At 43.7% G+C, this 22,734-nt stretch overlaps 1 protein-coding gene across 1 annotated transcript in view; it reads right to left on the reverse strand.

Annotated features, from left to right (window-relative positions):
* Positions 1-22,734, reverse strand: part of ASIC2 (acid sensing ion channel subunit 2) — a 2,197,477-nt gene that overhangs the window by 389,486 nt on the left and 1,785,257 nt on the right. Inside the window, exon 6 of the mRNA XM_069634090.1 lies at positions 15,579-15,732. Coding sequence (XP_069490191.1) covers positions 15,579-15,732 — 154 coding nt within the window. The remainder of the gene's footprint in view (positions 1-15,578; positions 15,733-22,734) is intronic.

Here is a 22,734-nt window from a genome sequence, read left to right on the forward strand (position 1 = left end):
CTGGTTTAAATAAGTTGTAGAGGTCAGAGAGTAAAGGCAGACAGATTTAGAAAGAGATTGTTGCAGTAGTCGAGCCTAGAGAGGACTAGAGCTCTGGAGACAGTGAGCTTCTGGGGGAAATGCAAAAAGGAAGACCACCGCTGAGGAGCTGCAGCTGTTAGTTTGACTTCTTAGAGACATCTGATATGTGAGAGGGTGGAGTCGAAGATGACACCAAGGTTCTTAGCCTCACAGGTAGGAGCAGGAAGAAGGCCCACGGTGGGCAGCCAGAGAGAGAGAGAGAGAGGGGAAAAAGGAAAGAGCTGGTGTTTCCGATGAGGAGCATCTCAGTCTTACTGGCATTAAGGCAGAGATTATTAGCGGAACACCATTCCTGATTTGCGGCCAGACAGTCTGGTATGATAGAAAGGGAAGAGGTGGCTGACGGGAGCCTGAAAGAGAGCTGGGTGCCATCCCCATAACGCAGAAAGTTTGAGCAGAAAGTAGCAATGCGGTGGGCAAGAGGTGCCAGCTAGTGGTTGAAAGGCCATGGAGAAAGGTTAGATGCTTGGGGAACACCACACGTAGAGAAAGAGATAGACGAGAGGAAAGACCTGATTTGGACTTGAGAGGGTCGGTCAGTGAGAAAGAAGGTCAGCCAGACCAGGGCCTGATCAGTGATGCCATGTTATCACTGAGGCAATTGAGCTCGATGGCATGGTTGACCATATCAAAAGCAGAAGAAAGATTGAGCAGAATGAGGACAGAAGGAAGGTTAGAGTCAAGGTTAGAGAGCAGGTCTTTGTGGGTGTTAGGGAGAGCAGTTTCCGTGCTTCTGGCAGCTCTGAAGCCAGACTGATGGTCGTTGAGACAACCAACAGATTCAGTGTGCAGATTAAGCTGAGAGATGGCCAGCTTTTCTAAGAGTTTGCCCAGGAAAGGAGTGATGTAGATCGGGTGATAGTTAGCCGGAGAGGAAGGATTGGCAGAGGGCTTTTTTAGAAAGGGGTGCACAAGCGAGAACTTAATGGAGGAGGGGAAGATTCCAGTGTTAAAGGAGTGATTGCAGTGATTTGATGAGGCTTTCATAGAATGGACTTGTCTAGAAATTTTGTCTGGGAGTGAACAAGGGAAAGGAGGAGAAAGGAAGAAGATAGATGGCTGCAGGCAGGCTAGGAGTGGAGGAGGAGGAGGTAGAGAAAGAGAGGGTTGACAGGATGTCCTGAGTTTTAGTGATGACATGAAAAGCCAAGGCCATGCAGAGGGCCTAGGAGGGAACAGAAGCGGAAGAGACTGAAGCAGGATTGGCCAGCTCCTTGCCGATTTTGAAGCGTTCAGCCATGTCGGTAGATGCTGCAGAGATGCATGCTTGGATTTGGGCTCTCTTCTTAGTGAGGACACAGAGTCTATATTGCCTTTGTAGCAGGTGTCAGGTCAGTTTGTTAAGGGGTGCGCCTGATGCCCTCCACTTCCTCTCAGCCGCCCTACACTTGCGTTTAAGGGTGACAAGGTCGGAATCTTAGCAAGAGTTGCATGTGGATTTGGGCTTCAAACAGATCCTCATGACAGGGGCAAGGACAAGAAGAGTGTTAGTGATAGAGACAACTAGAGAAGCTACCACATACTTATGCTCAGTGCCGAACAAAGACGTTGCTCTTGCTATTTATTTGTTTTTAGAAGTATCTATATCATTGAATGAAGTATTTCGTCAGAATTAAATGAATGTCTTAAAATCTGCACGTATTAGATTTGTACTGTTTTAATTTTTTGTACATGTTTGTATACTATTCTGCGTATTGATTTGTATTGTATTTTTAAGTTAGTTATTACCTTTGAAATAAAGATGCAAAAATGTAAAAATAATATAAAGCGCTCAAATTATTGTGCAAAACAGTTTAATTAAGCAAGAAAACACAGTGCGCAACTTAGGGTCGAGCAGTACAACTCTATTTGAAAGAGGTGAGTAGGCTAATTAGTCATACGGTAGGGTTGAAATGGGAAGCCAACATTCTGAAGTAAAATGAGTTACTGGTACAGCAAGATATGATAAATAAATGAGTGGGGTGGAGATTAGTGGTAATCACAATTGTAGAGTTAACGTGTGACATGAACATTAAATAAATAGAGCAAGAGGTATCAAAAGAAGACTACCTTCAATTGAGATAGATAAAGGATCACAGCAGAAGGCTAGGAGGGAACTGAGTGCGGTTTTGTAAAATTCTAGCCTGGTGATTTAATTCCGAAGAGTGAATTGTCTGCAGGGAATCAGAAGGGGGTCAGGATATTTGGGAGCCCTAGAAAAATAGAAGATGGTGGATCCCCTCTCTAACTGGAACCTTCTCTCCATGGCTACTCGAATCCACAATCTTCCTCTGTCTGCCTACATCCAAGGGTCCCTGTTAATTTACACTCAGATGTGACTTCTTTTTCCCTCTCAGAGTCTTTCCATTTAAGCCCTGGACCTCTCCCTGCCCACCGAAGGCGGATCCTTTCTTTCTAGGAGGTGACAACCATATCCTTTGAAAGACAAAGTCTTTTGCTGGGACCAAGCCCAAATCGCTTTTTCCTGCCAAATCTCAGCCCCCTATGGTGAATATACAGGTGGCCCAGAACAGGAGGGTCAGAATAAATCACACTGATATTAAAATGACCTCAGTAGGTGTTGGCCAATATAACTGTGAAGTCCCAGTGATAGCCATTTTTTTTTATTTTTAGATTTGTCATTTGGTATCAGATCCTGGGGCCCAAATCATGTAATTTAATGTAGGCTCAGGATTGGCACTCATTAAAGGCATATCCTGACATGCTGGACTTTTGGTTGCAACAGTTGCTGACAGGAATGCACATGTGACCTTGTCACTACCAATTTTCAAAACCACAACGCAACTGGTATTCTGTCACACTGCACACATCAAAACACCACTACCACCCTCTTCTTTACAGTGAGGCTCCTCCTTTTGAGTCTCAAGAGTACACCCTCAATAACCCAACATATCACTCTCCCTTGCTGGCAACCCGGTCTATCCCTCTAGTGTATATAGGACCATTCCATATTAGTCCAGTGGTTACAGGGCCTGTAGAGTAGTCTACCAAATCCACCGAGGGTCCTGTGTCACAGGTTAGTCAGGCTCATGAAAATCTAGTGCAGCTTCATTCAGGTTTTGCAGCTGAGCGAAGAACTGAGGATCCCTTGAACCATTATGGGTGATAATGCCCACCTGGGAGACCAATATACTGGCCTGGAAAAGACAATATGATCACTCAGACAAGATAAGAAAGAAATGCATGGGCACGTAAAACCCCACATACTGAGAGCGTCTTTCATTTGGCAGGTAGGAGTTGAAGCACAAGGGAAGAGAGGGAGGTGCTGACAAACTACAGTCCTTAAGCACGCTAGATTTCCTATTTTTGATTTGTTTAACTATCCCCCATTTTACATTCAGCCTCTCCAGCCAGCATCTTGCCTACACGTTGACTTCCCTCCCCCACAGACACTGCTGTATCCTGCCAAGTCCATTAGACCAATGGAAAGGCTAAATGGGGTAAACACCCACAATCTGCTTCACTTGAACACAAACATCCGTGTTTTTACAGAAACGTGGTTCACCTTCATGGACAGTCTTCTCTCTGCAGGTTACATGATCATAGCCAGTAACAGCCCCAACGATCCAGGGGGGTTGATGCACATTTCCTCTTAGCCTATCTCCAATCTGTCTAGATTCCCACCATCCCAACCACATCCTCACCCCTCCATTTAAAGGAAAACTATTCTGCTACATTAGCAAGTAACCAGCCGCCAGATATATCTTATCCAGTCTAGATGACGACATCAATAAGGTTATCAATACGTTGGTTCCGGACATCTTGAAGTCTTTGATATTGCCAATTAAAATAATTAACAAGGGGCATTATGGCACACTGGCTAGATAGCAGATGGCAAACAGGGAACTTGACACAGTATTATAGGTCAGTGGCAGCGCGCAAGCAAGACTACACAGAGCAAGAAAGGGTCGAATCCCGGGTGCACGCTTAGAAACCTCTTCAGTATTAAGCCGTTATAAATAACCAATAATTATTATAATTATAACTTCAGCACAAATGACACAAATTCTGGCACCAATAATTAAGGGAAACTTCTGCAAGCACCAAAAAGGGTACCAGTACACGATCATAAGAAGAAAAAAAACTTTCCTACATAACCACATTGGGCAAGCCCCAACAAATGCACTGAAGTATTGAATATGTGTAAGCAACTGAGCACGCCGTCCATTGATGATCAATGGCAACCATTTCCCAGGAACTGGATGTTGATCTAGACACATGTTTGTAAGATAAAGTGAAAGAAACCTCTAACAACTTCACGGGCCAACACATTTAAAAGGCTTGTCATCCCCACTCGACCCTCAATCTGCACATTTAATTCCTTGAAGCCAATCTCCACTAAATACCTCCTAAAGTCATTCCCCAGAATGAATACCTCCTCAGAAAAATCCCTCCTCTTCACTGCCACCACTGCTAAGCAGAATGGGCAGCCTCTCCACAGCTTCAGTAAGGATGGGGCCACTCTCACCAGGTCAGATGCATTATGGAATCCGAAATGGTATTAGGCAGCAAAATAACCACAAAACAGGTCCCTCACAGTCCATATGACTCCAGGCACATGGGCCAATCCAAATCAAGGGCAGCTCGCTCTGTCCATATGCAACCATTTTACCCAGTCCCACATTAGGGGAGGGGTATTCTAGCTAAAGAAGCAAACCTAGTTGGTTGCAAAGTGTGGGTTATCTGACTAGGACTTGGAGGGCAGTATTTGAGGAGTGTGGTAGATGAATGGCGGACCGAGTAGGTTGTAGACTGCAGTTGGAGGATGGACGCAGAAGGTGTATTATCTCTGAGTGAGAAGCTGTTGATAGGGGAGGTTTAACATCCAAAGAACTGTTGCTTGGAGGCTGAGGTTCACCATCTGAGTAGGGAAGTCAGGGCTGGAGAGTAATGCTTTGACCCTTTATCAGTGCGACAGGGAAACTGGGAGAAGTAGCCAGCAGCAAGAGAGAGAGATATTTATATCAGACCTGATCAGGAGAGTGGAGATGAGGGAACTTCCATACCCCTAGCTAGTAGGCTGATTTAGTCAGGCCACACTGGCTCATGGCAGATTGTAGAGGAATGAGGTGGTGCAGCATAACTGAGGGTCAGGGAGTGTATGCTAGATCCCTGCTGCCAGCAGAGGGTGAACCTTGTGAAAAAGCCTCAACTGCAGGAAAGAAAGAGCCATTGGTCATCCCTAAATGCACAAAAGCCGGAGACACCAAGGAGTTAACCAGAATGGCAGTTCCCCTTGAAGTCAGTAACCCTGTGTTCAATGTAACTTCAATAAGGCTCAGCAGGGAGCCCACCAGAGATGCTTTGAACGTGTTTACATTTTCGAAACTGTAAACTGTGAACCGAGACTGGGAGTCAGACCATCTTTAAGACTGACAAAGCACTAGTTTGGAGACATGTTGACATGTTGGAATCTCTTGCTTCCTGGGGAATAGCATACCTGAGAGAGATACAATAATTTGGCATTTAGGATTTGATTTTGGGCTAAATTGGGTTTCTTTACTCACATGGGTAACATCCTTATCGGGAGGATGGGGGCGGGTGGACATTGCCATAGTCCTGATAAATTTGTTTTCTATTATTCAATGAAGCATTTGTGAGCACCCTCTTGTCTTGAATATAGTGCCAGTGATAGTGACTCTATATAGTTATGGTTTAGTTAAACTCCCCTACCCCAATTAAGATTCTAACAATGCAGCCAACTCTATATTTTTTGGGGTTGTTTTGTTAATTTCTTTCAGTTGAGGAGAATAACGAACATTTGGTGTATCCGAATGTTTGCAAACATAATTCAAATTCCTGTAGGGATTGTTTACTCTGACCTACAGAATAATACACTGGGTGATTTATCTAAGCATGCTTGAGTGGTTGGCATATGGGACACATGGTGCTCTTCACTTGGCTTATTGAATATCCCATATCTTTAAATAAATTAAAAAAAAGAAAATCCAAAAGGTTATCTTGTCTACTAGATCTGCAAATAGTCCAGAGACACACCTGGGCTCCTTCAATTCCCTCATCCCCTCATCACATGCCTCTCCCGTGGCTGGAATATCCATGCCGCAGTTATGTTATGTTATGTTATATTATGCTATGTTATGTTATGAATGCCCTTACCTAGTAAGTTATCCTCAACAACATGTACAACTAGGAATGTGAAACAGTACTATGGAAGTGAACTTGTTTTGCCTAAAATTAATTAAGGATGCATATATGATGCAGTGCCAAAGAATTGATATGAAACATATCACCCCGTTTGAGCATATTCTGACACTGGGGAGGGTCAGGACATGGTCAAATGCACATTTGGCCATGGGTCCATTGATTCTGCTGGCAGACCTCCAGACTCTGCACTGCAAGAGACATTTTGAAAGTGGGATTCAGCACCCTTATGGAGCATCTACTCAGCTCTGGAAAGCACGGATATGAGAGGGGGTGTATGCTGTTTTGTAAAATAAAAGGCTGCATTTGTCCACCAAGTGTAGTGGCCCAGATCCTCATACTCCGGGGGATGGAGTAAAGCAAATGTAGACATGCTTTGACAAACAGCAGGTATGGTCACTGTTCCGAGGGCACAGTTGAATACCATGCTCTAGGCAGAGTAAATGCTAGGTAAGAACTCCAGCTGTGCCCTCTGGGTAATGTAAAGAGGGGTCACTGTTTTGGTACATATACACATGCGTCATCATAGAGGTATAGTGAATAAGGCCCACGGCTAAATTGCTCAGAAATTGTAGCTAGGGTCACCTTATATCGATGCCTTGGGTCTGTTTATACCACTCGTGGCCATGGCCCATGCCCATCATGCATTGCAGCATGAACAGTCTGTATGAGTGTGGTGAAAGGCCATGCTCGTGGGAAATTGAAAAGTGGACAAAGCCCCAGGCCATGATCAGTGGTCAATGTGTGTAGCTTCCCTGTGCCTCCAGCATAGCTAAAGGCCGTACCCCTGTATTGAAGGTGTTGATACAGCACTGTCCAAGGGGGCATATCTACCGGCTGCGGGAATAATAGGAACAGGAGGGATCACCACATATTTAGGACAAGATATCATCGACTGCTCCAATAAAGGTGCCTAGGGCACACGTGCAGCCCGAGAAGTCAGGGGTCAGGATTGGGGTGGGGGTGGTCAAGGGGGACATGGTGGGATCTGGGTGAATGGGGTAGGGGCACAAAATAAGTATGGTGGCATAACATATCAGTGTTAGGTGAAAACCACAGGTAAGGATCACATGGGGGTTACACAGACAGGCCGGCTTGGTAGGCCACATAATACATTGTGACAAGGCAGTGGGTTACTGGATGAATGATTCAAGCTGGCTGTTCCCAGGAGACTGCAGTCACTGGGAACGGAACCAGCTGATACATACAACATCAGCGAGCTACGTTTACGGGTGCTCACTGAGACCATGGGGGAATTAAAATTCACAAGAATATGTTTGGGGAGGCACACTCACAGCACGATCAGTAGTTTGAAATCGCCCTTTGGCAGGTGGGTCTGGGAAGAAGGATGTGGGATGAAGGGCTCATCCGGGAAGAGCGAATCAGAAGGTCAGTTTTGGTGTCCCACAAAAGGCAGCATGTATATCGAGTCTTCGATGATGTCCATGAGGCCCCTCATCGGTTGCATGCCATGTGACTGCCTCCCTTCCCACCAGCTCAGGATGTTGTGTGTGTTTTTTTTTTATATGTTTGCTGGCCGATGGCAAATAAACACATTTCAGGAGGTCTGTTATGTATTACACATTAAAAGGAATTCATAGTTGTGGAGTGGAAAGGAATGTGGCGCCACAGGGGAGGTGATGAACAAGGGGAAAGGCAGGACTGTTTGTTCCAATCGTTTTCAAATAGCTTATGTCTACCTATAGGGGATTGACGTAGTCCCACCAATCAGCTTAGTGGAATGCTCAATAACTTGAAACACTAATGGCAACTGCTTCTCACTATGCACATAATGTACTAAAGGATTTGACCACAGTGGGTGGTTTTGTCAGCTATTGTCAACCAGGTCTGTTCCACTGTGCTGTTTGATTTGTGCCTGCCCAGCTGTAATAAACGTGTTGCCTGATTTAAGCTCCTTTTTGGGATTATTTCTGGTGTATTGCAGACTACGTGCTTGCGGAGGACCGCTTATACACCCCAATCAGAACAATTGTTGCACTGTAGACAGGGTCATTTGAAAAAAAAGGTAAATGTTAATTCTTTTTATATGAAACACAATGCCAGCTGCAGGCATGCAATGACCTGTTAATTTTGACTCGCGGTTTAAAAAAACACATCAGCTTGAAAATATTACCTTGGCCCAAAGAATACCGTGAAAAATCACTTGATTCGGAAATTTGATAGAATGTTTTGCCAAGGCTTATCTTGTAAGAGGATTCAATTCAACACTACAGCTAAGTCAACGCCTACTCTATAATACTGAATGAAAACCCTTATTGATATATCTTTATGTCCAGTTCATGCGTTCTGGATGACTACCCCTATATAACACCCCTCTCTCAGAATCCCCCTGACCCCACTGAGCCAAGAAGTAGTTCTGTTTTGCAAGTTAAAAGGTTTATTTGAGAAGTAAAGCAATATATATCTATCACACTTTTTAATAATTAATAATTGAATATCACACTTAATCTGATATGACAAAGATTAACAACGGAGAATCTGGCACTAGCACCCTTCTTTATAATCAATGATGAGTGGTTATAGGATGGATAAGATAGCAACAATACTTTTATGGTTTCCAATGGATGCAATGTGGAATGAAATGCAGTACAGAAAATAACTTGATAGGATTTCAGCAAAAGACAATGTAATCACTTTCTTGGACAATTCACCCCCCCCTTTTATGCAATGCAAGGAAATGGAAGGAAGGCACACAGTTCTCAGAAATGCAATTAAATGTGATTCAGTTCACCCCAGCAACTTAGACTACAGAAGTTGAAAACACAGGCCCAAATGCTTTTAAATGTGCTAGCAATGAAGAAAAAAAAATATGCTAAAACGCTTTTAATTCCCTCTAGAGGTTCAGGTTGAGGATTAGTTGGTTTAAATTAGTTGCAGGCTTACTTTAGCAATGTCCTAGGAATGATTAGCAGGTTAAACGAATTTCTGCAACGGAAGCAAAAACAAACTGCTGTTTTCACACGTGGAGAAATTTGCAAATCGCGGCAAAATTCGCGCGTGCGTTTTACGCGATTGCGGCAATAATTATAGGGGGTAGGAATGCGTCTAGGTTCCTATGAAAGCCATGATTCTAAGCTTTCTGGGGAAAGTTATTGCAAGTCTCTAGCACAAACGGTCGCGGAGATATGAGCGATTAAATAAAGGTCGTTTTTCAGATTTGAAATTTTAAAGTTCAAAAAGACAAGTGCAGCTTGCAACTAGAAAATGACAAGTGACAGCTTTACAAATGACAGGTGACAGTTAGGAGACAGTTCTACTTAGATTAAAATAGGATTGAATTATATTATTTTAACTAAGAGATTGGTTCTGCACAGTCTTGCTAGGTACTCACACTATATTCTTGAATTAGAATGGGCCTCGCCACGGATCTGGTCAGGTTTTAGACTGGACTCTGGTCTCTGCACTTCACAGTGATCTGGGTCAGCTCTCTCTCTCTCTCTGGATTCTGGAGATTGATGGATTTAAAGTCTGGATCTTTCTGCACAGCTTTCTCTAGAGATTGATGGAGGTAAAGTATGGATTTTCCAGCAGAGCGTCCCGCAGCAAATGGATTTGAAGGTCCCTATCTGTCCTGTCTGTCTGCTTTTATCTGTTTTTAAAATGGGTGTGTGTGCAGCATCACTAGACCCTACCCCTCTCCACTTGCCATTGGTCAAGCTTTAATTTCTCCCCTGATTGGGGGAGCTAAGTTGTGTCAGAGTGATGTCATTTTACAGCCTGCAGAAAGGACACTCCTCCTGTCAACTTGCACACAAATCTAGATTTGAACCAAATACATATTTGCAGAGGTACATATTGTTTTAAAATTACACGCACCCCGCACATATCACAGGAGGTATCCCCTGTTCAAACTCTGCTCTTCCTGAGAGCTTGCATTCAGAAATGGCAATATTTTGCACTTTTTAACTGGTTTGCAATACCGGACATTACCCCAAATTTACACACATGTGCGCAAGGAGTATGGACATTAGTTGATGAAGTGTCAGATTTTTCACATGCACACATTTTGAGTAATATCCTCTTTTCCGCTAAAACCCCCCTGAACATACCACCGGGTCCTAACACGTCTTAAAATGTGGGCAGAAAAATCACAAGAATTATGGCATCATTTATAAAATTTTCACATGTCCGCTCTATGAATGATCCATCTTTTTAGAGTTATGTTCTGGCCCCAAAGGGGTGTGGTTTTCCTCCCAGCACAAGGTTGAATTTCTGGTTTTTCCAGTTCTGCCAAGCCAGCTTGCTCTCACAGGCAGTGCCCCTCCCCTGTCCTTCCGGAGGAAGCTACTTTTACAGCCCCCGTAATAAAACCTTTGCCTGAGTCAGGACAGGGCTTTGTTCAGAGCTCCTGTATTCTGTGGGGGCTCCCCTTAATTCAATTATCAGAGAGATGGCATATCCTTAGTGTGGCCAGCAAATGGCAGATAGGCCTGGGAACACAGCTGTGACTCAAGTTTCACTCCTGATGGGGGTAGTTGCCAGGCAGAATTCAGTTTCTCAAGCCAGGTTTCAGATAAAATGTCACTTTTTGTTCCCCAGTTTAAGTCAAGACAATTTTTTACATATGCAGCTAGAATGCTGATTCTAAGTTCAAAACTATGACATTTAAACAATTGCAACCTATGTGACACTCAGAAATAGGTCACTCATTTCTTTTAAACATTTAGATTTTTAGTGTCTTTCAGTCCAAATTTACTTAAACTGCTGCAATCCACAGCTCAGCCAGTCTTGTTATAAACCTTCAAGTCACTTCAGAATATAACTTTACATTGGATCCACCTCTCAGTAAGTCTTTCTTTGGCATGCTCTGGGTTCATTTATTCAGTTTTACAAAAAGTAAAATCTGGTGTTGTTTTAAAATGCCGGCTTTTGGATAGTGGTGAGTACTGGTACTGCACCCATTTTTGGGATTTAAGAAATGAATTCCCCACAGTTATGGGTTTGCTTTTGGCAATCAGCATTGCCACTCCCAATGGTTTCAGACTACTGTGTGGGTAGTCCAATGGTGGTTTTAGGCAGTGTCCTTCTGTGCCCATAACATCGGCAAAAATGAGTGGCAGCCTCTTCTTCATGCATTTCCCTGTGCATTTTCTGGGAAGCTCTGGCCATCATGATGTTTTCCATGTCAGTACTGCACAGTTTTGAGGTAGGGCTTGGATGCGTGGATAAAAACATCCCACAAGCTGAAACACTGCATACCATATTTGACCTACACTAGCCAATTCACTTCACTCAACCGTATTCGGCACTAGCCTTAAAAGTACCCAAAAGAATATAGGCTCACATCAGAAAATGATACAGAAATACAAAACCGGGAAGAAAAATCCCTTCTACAAACAAGGTCATCAGATAAAATCATAACTGAGGGACAAACATTTTTAAAATAAAATAGTCATAAAGGAGACCGGAATTTGATGTTATCATCTGCATATGGATAAACCTCAAGTTTATTTACTTTCATTTTTAAAGATCGAAAGTTACAAAACCTTAAATATTCTTTACCTTGTTTAATGGCAGCATTGCAATTCTTGGGGCAATTGTTTGCTTGAAATCATTTACCGAGTGTTGTACCATGGAGTGTCAACTTATCTTGAACTGAGATTAAGTATGGCAGAGAGCTCCAGCCTGCTGATGGTATTACCAACATCTGCCCTCCAATGAAGGCTGCTACTACATACAGCTAAACTCATCTAAATTCATCCTGAGGTGGGCAATATTTTATCTTTATGACCAACATTGGTAGAATAATTGTCATGAAGAATCATCTTCCCTTTTCGTCTTCTCCTAATGCCCTTTTCATTACAAATCTAAAAAAGAGATGTTCAGAATTATGAATTAAATGAAAACAAAAAGCGTCGCAAAGTTTCACAAAGTGTCAGGAGGATCGTTTCTCCAACACTCTCTTGACAAAACCAGGGTTTGCCCTATTACTCCGAAGGTGCCTGCCAAAATCAAACGTCAGTCTCAGCAAACTTCCAGCAAACAGTTGCAATGATCGAAATCAAGTGAGGCATGCAAACCAAATGAATTCCACAAGTCTCAAACGAAAAAAGGTCCAAACAGAAATTATATCAAAAGGTTTTATTTCTCGCAGAGGAAGGTGTCACTCGCCCAATAATTGGATTTGTGGTACCTCCCATCATTTGATCCCTATCTCAAAATTAAGGGTTTTCTCTAGCTGCAGATTAATGGCTCTCAGGCAGTCAGCTGCTTTTGGGGTACTCTGGCTCACTATCTCTGAGTTGGATTCCATGGTGTACTCGGATTGTAGCTTGGCAATGATTCCTGGTAAGGCTGGGCCTCAGAATGGGGTTTATGTGAGTGTTTAGAGCACCCTGTTGGGGTACTGTGGACAAGGTAGTTCCTATTCTCTGTTGTTGTGCTGTCTCCCCCCCCCCCACTTATTCCCTGTCTTCATATCCCCCTCAGTAGACTCCCAATTCTACTCTCTCATAGAGTATCTGTTTATCCCTCTATCTAGGCTTTAAACAATTCAATTTGCTGCTTATCTGTCCTTAACTAGGATTGCATACATGTCTCTGGGCTCTTCCCTGTTTTCTCTGTTGAATCTCTCCCTTCTATTATATTCCTTAGTTCTTTCTTTTCCAATATATTTATCAAAACTATTTTCTACTGCAGTTTTCCTTACTTGGTTCTGTCTCACTTGTAATCCTTTCTTCTTCTCTTCTTTTAGCAAATTTGCTCAACTCCCTCGTTAAGCCGCTGTCCTACAATTTCCCTCTGACAGCATATCATTCTATTTGGTTTATAAAATGAATGTCTACGCTTTCTTTAGTCACCTCCTTTTCTGCCATATGCTCCCCAGAGGATACCCGTTCATTCCCTCTCCCAGGTGATATCTCCTTGTCTCTGTACTAAAATACGTTACTTCTTTGTTCCTTACTCACATTCCACTTTTGGGTCCAACTTCGGATCTTTCTTCCTGGTCAAACCAGTTCCATTCTGCTTGAAACTTTCCCCCTTCTCAAACTTCAGTCTACTATTCATTCCAATGTTTTGCTTTCCTTTACAACCAAATCTCTATATATGACTGTTTTGCCCTGTCATAAACATCAGATGTCTTTCCTGTTTCATTGCATATCCTTTGGATTAACCAAACTAGTTTATTTCTGTACCAAACTGTCACCTTCCTCACAAAGTAAGAAACCAATATTCCTAACATACAGCATGTTCAAGCTTTCTTCTCCTCACGTAACACACCTTTATTCTTATCATAGTTTTCTCCTACACACAGGGTTACACATCTCTATTCATAACCTGTAGTATTATATCTTTCATTCCTTTATGCACTTCTCCCCATTACCACTCATCAGTAGCAGGGTGAAGAGCTCATTTGCTGGTCCCTCTGCTAAACAACCGTTACTGCTCGGGGTCTCGTCTGAACTCGAGTCTTCCGGCTGTTTGCTCTTGTGAGGGCTGACACATGAGGCCTCTCCTGGATGACATAAAGTCTAGTCTCCCACCCCCTTGAGATTGGTGTCATGCAGTATTGGTTGCAGCTGCACTTTAGAATCAGCTCTCTCTTCAGGTTGGTCCAGGTGATTAGGGTCATGTGGTATGTCAAGTGGCTGGCATAAAGGAACAAGAGAGCTAGTGGCAATTTTGGAATCGTCTTTGGCTTCTGTAGTGGTGTGGGCTCCTATCTGCCTGTCTGTGCTGTGTGATTCATGTTTCTAAACTATTAAAGGCTTCACAGGGGTTTTAAATTGGGCTTTATGACTAGAAAATTGCTTTTCAACATGCCTATGTTGTCCCGCATATATGTGAGTTTGCATAACTTTATAGTAAGTTTGTCACATTTTCTTGCAAGTCTGCAGACCTGAAGAAAGTTGACAAGACTTACCTACGGATCCATGCATCCAAACTCATCCATACTGACATGCAGGCATTTCGATTTCTCTGGACCATATGGTGGGGGGGTGGGGGGGGTCCTTGGAAGCACAGTGCAGTGGTCCCAGGATTTAGGGACTGCAAACTTCCCACAGAGCAAACGAAGCCAACTATAGTGAAAACGGGCTTTCAGGTTATGGCGGAGGTCTTTGTGAAGGTGGGGGTCTGTGCATGTAATGTGGCTATTGTACCTTTTCTCGTGTTGAGATTCCCCACCACTCTTAAAATGTCTTCCTAATATAATGGTGCACTTTCCAGAGTATCTCATGTCTTATAAAGGTGCCTTGGCAAACAGTAAAATATTTAGTGGGTTCTTTTTAGTATGGAATTGGGTAATGATGCATATTTTTCTGAACACTGACTATAGCAACACAGTGCTTAAGAATCTTTTAGTAGTAAAGTTTTTCATACATTCTAAGATTTTGCTCTAGGTTGCATAATGCTGCATTATCAAATATTTGTATAAAAAAGTCACAACCTTCCATGTGCTTTAAGAGGCCTCAGTAGTCGCAGTTCCAGATCAAACGTGGAAGCATACTTACCTTTCTCTATACCTTCAGAAGGCAGCACATTAGAACGTTGCACCACTACACTTTGTATGTCCATACAACAGAACTGGATGCATTAACGATTGTCTTAAGTCGTCGTTTATTGATCAGTGACGACAATGATTTAAAAAGTACTGGCCAAATATGGCTTGGATTATGAACTTTTACAAATTAACTTCGGACAAGAAGATCTCTAATGCGACTGCCTATAACACTCAACATGTATCTTACCCTCTCTCCATCCTTCTCCACCCACCACCAAAGAGAATGACTATCTGTGCGTGTCATCTGAGAGCATCCCAAACACATTAGATAGAGTGCCCCAACATACCCCACTATGTAATTTACTAACTTCACTGATGCTGGTTGGTCAGTGCCCCACCACACTTGTTCACCGATGTATTTTCTCTAAAACATGCCAGAACTCCTCTCTTCCTGCGCCCCTTTCTGTGGTGGGTGTTTTTATTTTGTGATGGATAGAACATATGACACTGTCTTCTGTACCAGTGAGGCCCAGGGCTGATGACAAACTGAAAGCACTTTGATTATTCCGAAATCTGAAGTCACCAGACAATTCTCAATTCTGCGCTTTAAAAACCCACCAAATAATATGGCGAATCCCCTCATCCAGAATGAATGCAGGTTCTTTGTTTTACCGTAACAATGATCTGCATTCAGATCCTGTTGGCCTTCTGTTCCCTTGCTTTAGAGCAAGAGTGTATATATCTCCAGCTGTTTCAACTAATTATGTTCTCAGGTGGATCACAGTTCATTGATGTTCATAAATGGTTACCTCTCATTATCTTCTGCCTCGTGAGGCTCCCGATCAGGAGAGGATACTGCTCATTTACTTACGAGATGTATTTTTCCGTCTTGTTAAATTTCTTCTCAAGGTACTTGGCGGACGTCTTGCTGGGAATCCTCACCATGGAGAGCTCTTTGTTGTACCGTGTCAGGTTACAGGGCATCCTGCAGATGCAGTAATTGGTGTCCTTCTCAGCAAGTAGGCCTGAGGAGAGAAAGACACATCGACATTGTCAGCAGGGATTCCACTGGAAAAGTGGCAACACTGGTTTCTGCACCACAAGTAGAATTCGGGAGAGGGATGCTTGGATTGATCACGGATGATTGGCCAGCTGAAATGATAGGTGCTTTTTTTTACAAGACACATTTTGAGAGCAGGAAGAGACTGGAAAACAATGCCTAAAATAATGCAGTCAAAAATGTAATTTTCTATAACAAATTGATGTATTCTACGATATTAAAATTAAAAACTCCACTAAAAAGGGTAGATTGGTGCCTTGTTATAAGGGGGTTGTGAAGGTGGTTATAGGAGTATAAGATGCCCCTGTAGTTGGCATTCTTTAGAAGGGAATTAGAGGATCATGCTCAGAGCAGGATGGTTGAAAACATTATGTCTTGGTTATTGGATGCTGCCCAAGTAAAAATAAGAAATTGCATGGGTTCTTTGCAATTTATGCTCATTTTCAAAATTACATTTACACTGCTTTTACATATATAATAATGACATTTTAATTTGGATCATTAATACAATATATGACTGTTCTTTTTTCGCTTAGCCTACTTATTTCTGTTATGCTGTGCTTTGACACTTAATACATGTGTTAATTGTACTTCTTCATGTGTTTCTGTTACAGTCATTTTTTGTGTTTACTGCAAAGAGCCAAGTTCAGTTAACACAAAAGCAGACCATGTTCTTGCTGCCTTGACCTGTGGCTAGTCCCCCAGACTTGCAAAGCATCTACCTTTTCGGAAAGCTCCAGGCTTCTCTGTAGGCAAAACTCTTTGGTGCTTTAAGTTTGCACCAACATTATTTTTGAAGATACAGGCCTCGCTTGTTGTTTTGCTACATGGTCAAAATATCCAGCTACGAGCCTATCTGGGCACTTGGATCATTCACCCTCCAGCACTCCCGCAACTGTTGACAGTCACCCAAAAGCCATGCAACACACTCATGAGATTCTGATGGAAGATAACCGGTAGGAAAAACTAGCTTCGCCCTACAGAGTTCTAGGATGGTATTAGTCCCAATACATAGCAGGGTATGTACAGCCTCTGGGTCCTTAGCACAGGCTGCAAACGCAACACTCCAGAGGAGACTGCAAGCTCTTATGAGCAGCAGGGAGACATGCCAGCCACATTCTCCCAGGAACCATGGACAACATTTCACCTGATACCTCTGTTCATCCCCCCCCTACTCCACAGGAACCCATTCTGTCAGAATCAATTTACACTGATCCTAGCGATTCAGAAGATCAGTGTAGATTTATAGTGGTGGGTGAAACCCACACAAGGTTGACAGTCATCGCCCTTGATCCCTGTCAGCCATGGACAAAAACAAATGCAGGTGCAAAGAGTTTGGTGCTGCACCGGAGAACAGGTCTACCCAGGGTCTTATGCCCGGGAGTGCAAGTCACCAGTAATGAACCTGGATGTTGCTCCAGGGTGTGCACCCTTCATCAGCAGAAGAGCAATTGTAGTCCTCCTGCAGAACGTTGTTAGAAAGCGATGGCGGGTGGGCAAAGTCACACTCGCTGGAGGATGTTACCAGCCTGACTTGGTCCTGGGCTGAGAAGGATCTGCTGACCCTAGAAGCCTTCGATCTCCAGTTTGTGGGGAATGTGCATGTGGATAGGCAGATCAGGCCAGTTTAATCGTCAGCTGGTTGGCCCTGACTCTGCTCTGTGTTATCCTTTTTATTGGTACCGAATCCTGCATATATATTACAACAGAGACAATGCTCTTCTTCCCTCCTTCTGTACCATAGCAAGGGATCATCTAGCCTTGGAATGCCCAAATCACTCTCCATTGGCCTGTGTGCATACGTTCTGTCTGTCCTCCCTTTCCCATTCTGCCAAAGTTCCTATTGGGGGGAAGTAGTGCCAGACATTGTGGTGACACCAGGTCATATAGGGGGCAGGGGGGACATGATTCCCACTTATTGTCCAGTTGTCAAAGGGAACGGTCTGGATTCTTCGCCTTTTATCCGATCTGATTAATGCATCAACGTTCTCATGGTTTTCACTGTCCAGTAGGCAAACAATGGTGCAGCTATTAAGAGGAAGAAGTTAGAACTGCTGGACATATCTGAGTGTCTGGCCGTGGCTGTCCAGAAGCCAACAACCCTAACTCTTAAGGCTTGCGACGGAAACTGCATATTATTTTGCTTGTGGTGCAGCAAACAACATTCTGATACCATATCTGGTCTTAGAAATTCTGGGTGATGAGTTTGACCTAGTCTTATCTGTCTCTTCTCTTGGATGGCAGCTGTCAGCTATCTGAACTTCAGAGATCAAAGGAGCATCATAGGGAATCTGTACAAATACACAATGCATCAATTCATCAAGGATATCGGATGATAAGACCTTAGACCAGATCAACCTGTCCCACCTGGCACCTGCCAATCGTTCTCAAATCCCTGGGGATTCTTGCTTTCAAGCAATAGGAATTATCCTTTTGCAAACACTGAATTATACAACATTGTGCTTGCTAGCCATTACCTTAACGTGGAGGCTGGGAAAACGAAGGACATGTTTTTGTTCTCTACTTGTTCTCCCCTTCCTCATTAAGCATTTGACTCTGCATCCAGCTTTGAACTTCCATCAACTTTTCTCCCTCGGGGTAGTGACGATCCAGTGTCAGAGCAGGGTAATTTGGAGGACAATAAAGGAACACTTCAATAGGACAGCATCACTGTGCTCTTCAGAAGAACTTCTAGTGCTGTTTGGGCCTGTGCACCTGCGCTCTAATCAACTGACTACCACCCTCAACAGGTAGACCTGACTGACATGCTCAATCGACTAAGACATTGCCCAGACGCCCTTGCAAGTTGGAATACTTTCCAGATCGAACCGAGTGGTCTTCATTGCATGGGCTGCTTGTCAGGGTGCTACACATCCTGAGATATGCTGGGCTGCTACATCGGCTTTCCCAGACACTTTCATTAACAACTTCACATTGTGACTGCAGTGGCAGACTCATCTTTTGGTCCTGACCTCAGTGCCCAGGTGAGTGTTGGTATTCTATTACATTATTTTTACCGGTCTGCATATAACGATTCAGGGTGTGATTTATTTAGCTTCTGCATCAATGTCTCCAGTACTATGTGGTATATCCTACTCTTTTCGGGATTGGGATGAGGAAGAGGGAAAAGGATAATGGCCAGATTACTTATCTGCAATCTTCATTAATAAGAGTCCTGAGGTTGCTCTTCCTGTCATACTGCCTTCCCTCCATCCCAGGGAGATTTTTAGGGAATTTAAAAGGGGATGTTAGAGGTTGAGGCAACAGAGAATGACACTCTTACTCCCTCCCTCCAGTTGGGGATGGAGACTTAACAAAAAAAGGTGTTCTTTTTAAAACAACAGTCTCACTGTCTGGGAGTGAGGGTGGCCTCATGATTCAAGATTGGCACAGGAGGCGTAAGAATGAGAAGAATGACAATTATTTGTATATTATTTGGGCCTTGGTGGATCCTCGTGGCTATTCTAAACTGGAAGCAAATGCAGTTTTTCCTCCACCTGTAAAATTCTGCGAGATGACAAAATAAAACGAGAAGTGGAATTGCCCTCTGCCCCCAATGGAGTGAAACATGTTGCAGGTATGTCATCCTCACAGTATCAAGACACCCATGCAAGTTGAAATGTATGCTCGATCGGATAACGTGGTATTCACGTGACGAGATTGATAGGTTGGTTCATGGATTGACTGGTTGGTGGTTCTGCTAAACTCAGACATAATTTACAGTATGCTTAAACACTAATTATTTATAAAAACACAAACACAATGTTGTCCCAGGAAGCTAGATCGTCTGGTCCCTTACAAGGTTTGCTAGAATTCGACCACACATTTCCCTCCCCTCTCCCCATATGTGCAATGCACCCTTGGTGTGAATGCGACCTTCCTGCAGCACACGTGTTGACAATGTATGTCTCCAAACACCAGGCTGATCCCCACCTCAGAGGGATACTCTTTCACTTCAGCAATCACTCTAGATTTACCCGTAGTAAACATAAATCCCCTTCTTTCAAAATGCCTGTGTATTTTCTTTGGCCATGCTGCTGTGAGCAATTCCTGGAGTGACTCGAGCAAATTCACACCTGACAATGAGCCACAGAGACACAGAAAGAAAGTTAGAGAGACAGGCACAGAAAGAGAGAGAGAGAGAGAGAGAGAGAGAGCAAGAATGGGGTGGGAGAGAGATAGAGAGAGAGCATATGAAGAGTTCAGATAGTATTTTAATAGACTTTGTCATCTATGTCTTGATTTCGTCAACACAAAATATTAGGAGCTGTTTCTTAATGCCCAATTGACAAACAAAATAAACAAAATCTTTAATACTCCAACACAGATTATCAATACTTGGGCAAAAACGTATATGATCTGTAAGTCAGAAACATCCAGGCATATTCTGGGTCAACCATTATCGGCTACTGTGCTCCCTACAGTTCTTTTTGCACAATCCTATGTGTGGTGGAACAGAAACTTTGCACCAGTGCAAGTTCAATTAGCTCTAAGGCAAACATTCCCTTAGTGCCGAAATCCTATTTTTTCAATGCATTTTTGGACCAGGGAAAAGGGGGTCATTATATGTTTGCTGGTATCCTGGCGGTAAATCTGCCAGGATACCGGCAAACTGTATTTCTGTTACCGCCACCACTTTACCGGATGTGGTGGCGCAGTAACTCCCATTTTTTCACAGGACTCTATGGGGCATGTTTGACAGAATTAGCACGGTAGGTATTCCCGCTACAGTAATTCTGCTTAAAATGGGCAGAATGTCAGCAGATTTAATTCCAGCTCATGGCTGAAGGTGAATCCTCTGACTTTCCGGCAAACTCATAGTTGGGTGGTGCGGAAATGCAGAGGTATATGGTAATACTGCTGCATTTATCCCCCACAGGCCCAAATTACCCTGTGCAACAATGCATCAAAATAATATGTCTTTTTAAAACAGGAATCGTTTGCCCTAATGATAATTGACTTGTACTGCAAAGTTTCTGTAATACCACCTTGGGCCTAATTAAGAGGTTGGCGGTAACCCGCCGTTGAAACCGGCCGGTTGTCATTGACCTCGTAACACTGTTTCTGGCACCTAGCTTGCCGGTGCCACCGGTAAATTACAGTCCCGGCGGACCGGGAAACTGGGTGCTGGAAAACATTAGTCCCCATTCCCATTATCTCCATGGGAATGGGTTCTCGGAAGCACCGGCACCGTCACTAAGAGTGCTGGTGCTTCGTGATGAGTCTGCCTACCGGGGCCGCTGTGGCCATCAGGGTCAGAGCTGTCAGGCGCAGCGGCCCCGGCTGGAAGTCTAGAAAGTGTGGCGGTCCGGAAACAAGAGTGATGGTAAGCTTATCGGCACCCTTGTTTCGGTGACGCCACACTCATAATGAGGCCCCTTATGTCTTTGTCGCAAGTTGTGCTGTTATCATTGAGAATGAGTCACAGACCCTGGCAGCTATGCACAACAAACTGAATGGCTGCTTACAAAATGCAGGGGTTTCACAACCGGGAAACGCGTCCGCTATTCCATCATGGCCAGGGTCTGCTGCTCCCATCTTTTGGTGTAAGTCCATTTTAACAGGAGCATGACTCACTGCCATTCGCCAGCTTGTGCATCCTGGCAGTGAAGGCCTAAACATATGCCGATGAACCTTGACGGTGAGTCTCGGCTGACTCTGGCACTGTGTGATCCTGTGTGCATCTTACATACGCTCAGTGAGACACAGACAATTATCAGCCGTGTTCCTGTGCTGAACACTTCATGGAGCCGTCGTTAGGAAGAATTCAATGTCCTCCGTGCGGTCCTCTAACCAGCGGCTCAACCACTGGCGGATGAAATGAGGCCACGGACCTCCCAGACAACATGTTTATGCCTCACACTATATTTGTCATCTTCATACTGTCAAGCGGGCATGCCTCTCGTTTGTCTACTTCCTTTTGGAAGTGGTAACATGTATAAGCAATTGCGGAGTCTTAACCGTTTAATTGTCAAGAGTTCACTGCTGTCCAATGGAAGTTAGGCTGTATATCCCCACATGAAGGCGGGAAACAGACTGCCCCACCTTGAAACAGCTTCCCCATACCTTAAAGGTTCCCATTGGTAGACTACATGTTTTAGTAATATTTTCTGTTATTATAAAGCACTTCTTGTCGGCTGCCTTGTGCTTCTAAGCACTGCAATATTACGTGCTATTAGTAACCAATTCAATAATACTCGATGTTTTGATTTTGGAAGGGTGAAGGGTTGCGTCAGCTTGCCAATTTCAGTCTGAAAACATGTGAGGCGACCTATTCCACCCGGATTTCTCCATATCTCTCCATTGCTTCCTGCAAGCGACCATGCCTCCAGGTTGTTTCCAATCTCTGACCAGAGAGGCCATGGACTATAAGTAACTCACAGATGCCTGCGCACGTTAACATGTCTTCATCTCCTCTGACCTATGCCGAAATGTTTCCAAAAGCCAACGGGCGCCACCTGTGGCTCGCAGAGGTACTTCATCCGCACGCCTCCATTCTGGGTTTACTGAATGACGCAGTTCACATGTGGGCAGCTTTGTTTCCCACCCTTTGACAACCTTCCACGTGTTAACATCTGTGTTAACGGTAACACGGGGAGATGCTAAAGTAAATTAGGAGGGCTGTTATCGCCGCGTGCGTTCTAATCGCCCACTCATTTCACTGATAACTTTGGCTCACGCTGCGCAATGCAGTTAGGGTTCATTTCTATGCAATAAAGTTAATATGTGTTTATAGTGTGCCAAATCGCATTTGTTTCATCTCTATAGATAACAATGACAGCAGCCAAACTATTATCCAATGGGATGGCCCATTCTGTCAAAACATCTGGGTTACTGACTGAACACACGTTAATATTGCACTCCTGAGGCACACCTGCCCATTCTCTTGGTTTGCCGCGTGACTCACAGATCGTTATAACAGCATGGGTAGAAGGAACACAGCTGGTGGTCATTGACAATGAGCACC

The sequence above is a fragment of the Ambystoma mexicanum genome, chromosome 13 (genome assembly GCF_040938575.1).
Source record: "Ambystoma mexicanum isolate Mex_15411 chromosome 13, UKY_AmexF1_1, whole genome shotgun sequence".
In the NCBI taxonomy this organism is placed as follows: domain Eukaryota; kingdom Metazoa; phylum Chordata; class Amphibia; order Caudata; family Ambystomatidae; genus Ambystoma; species Ambystoma mexicanum.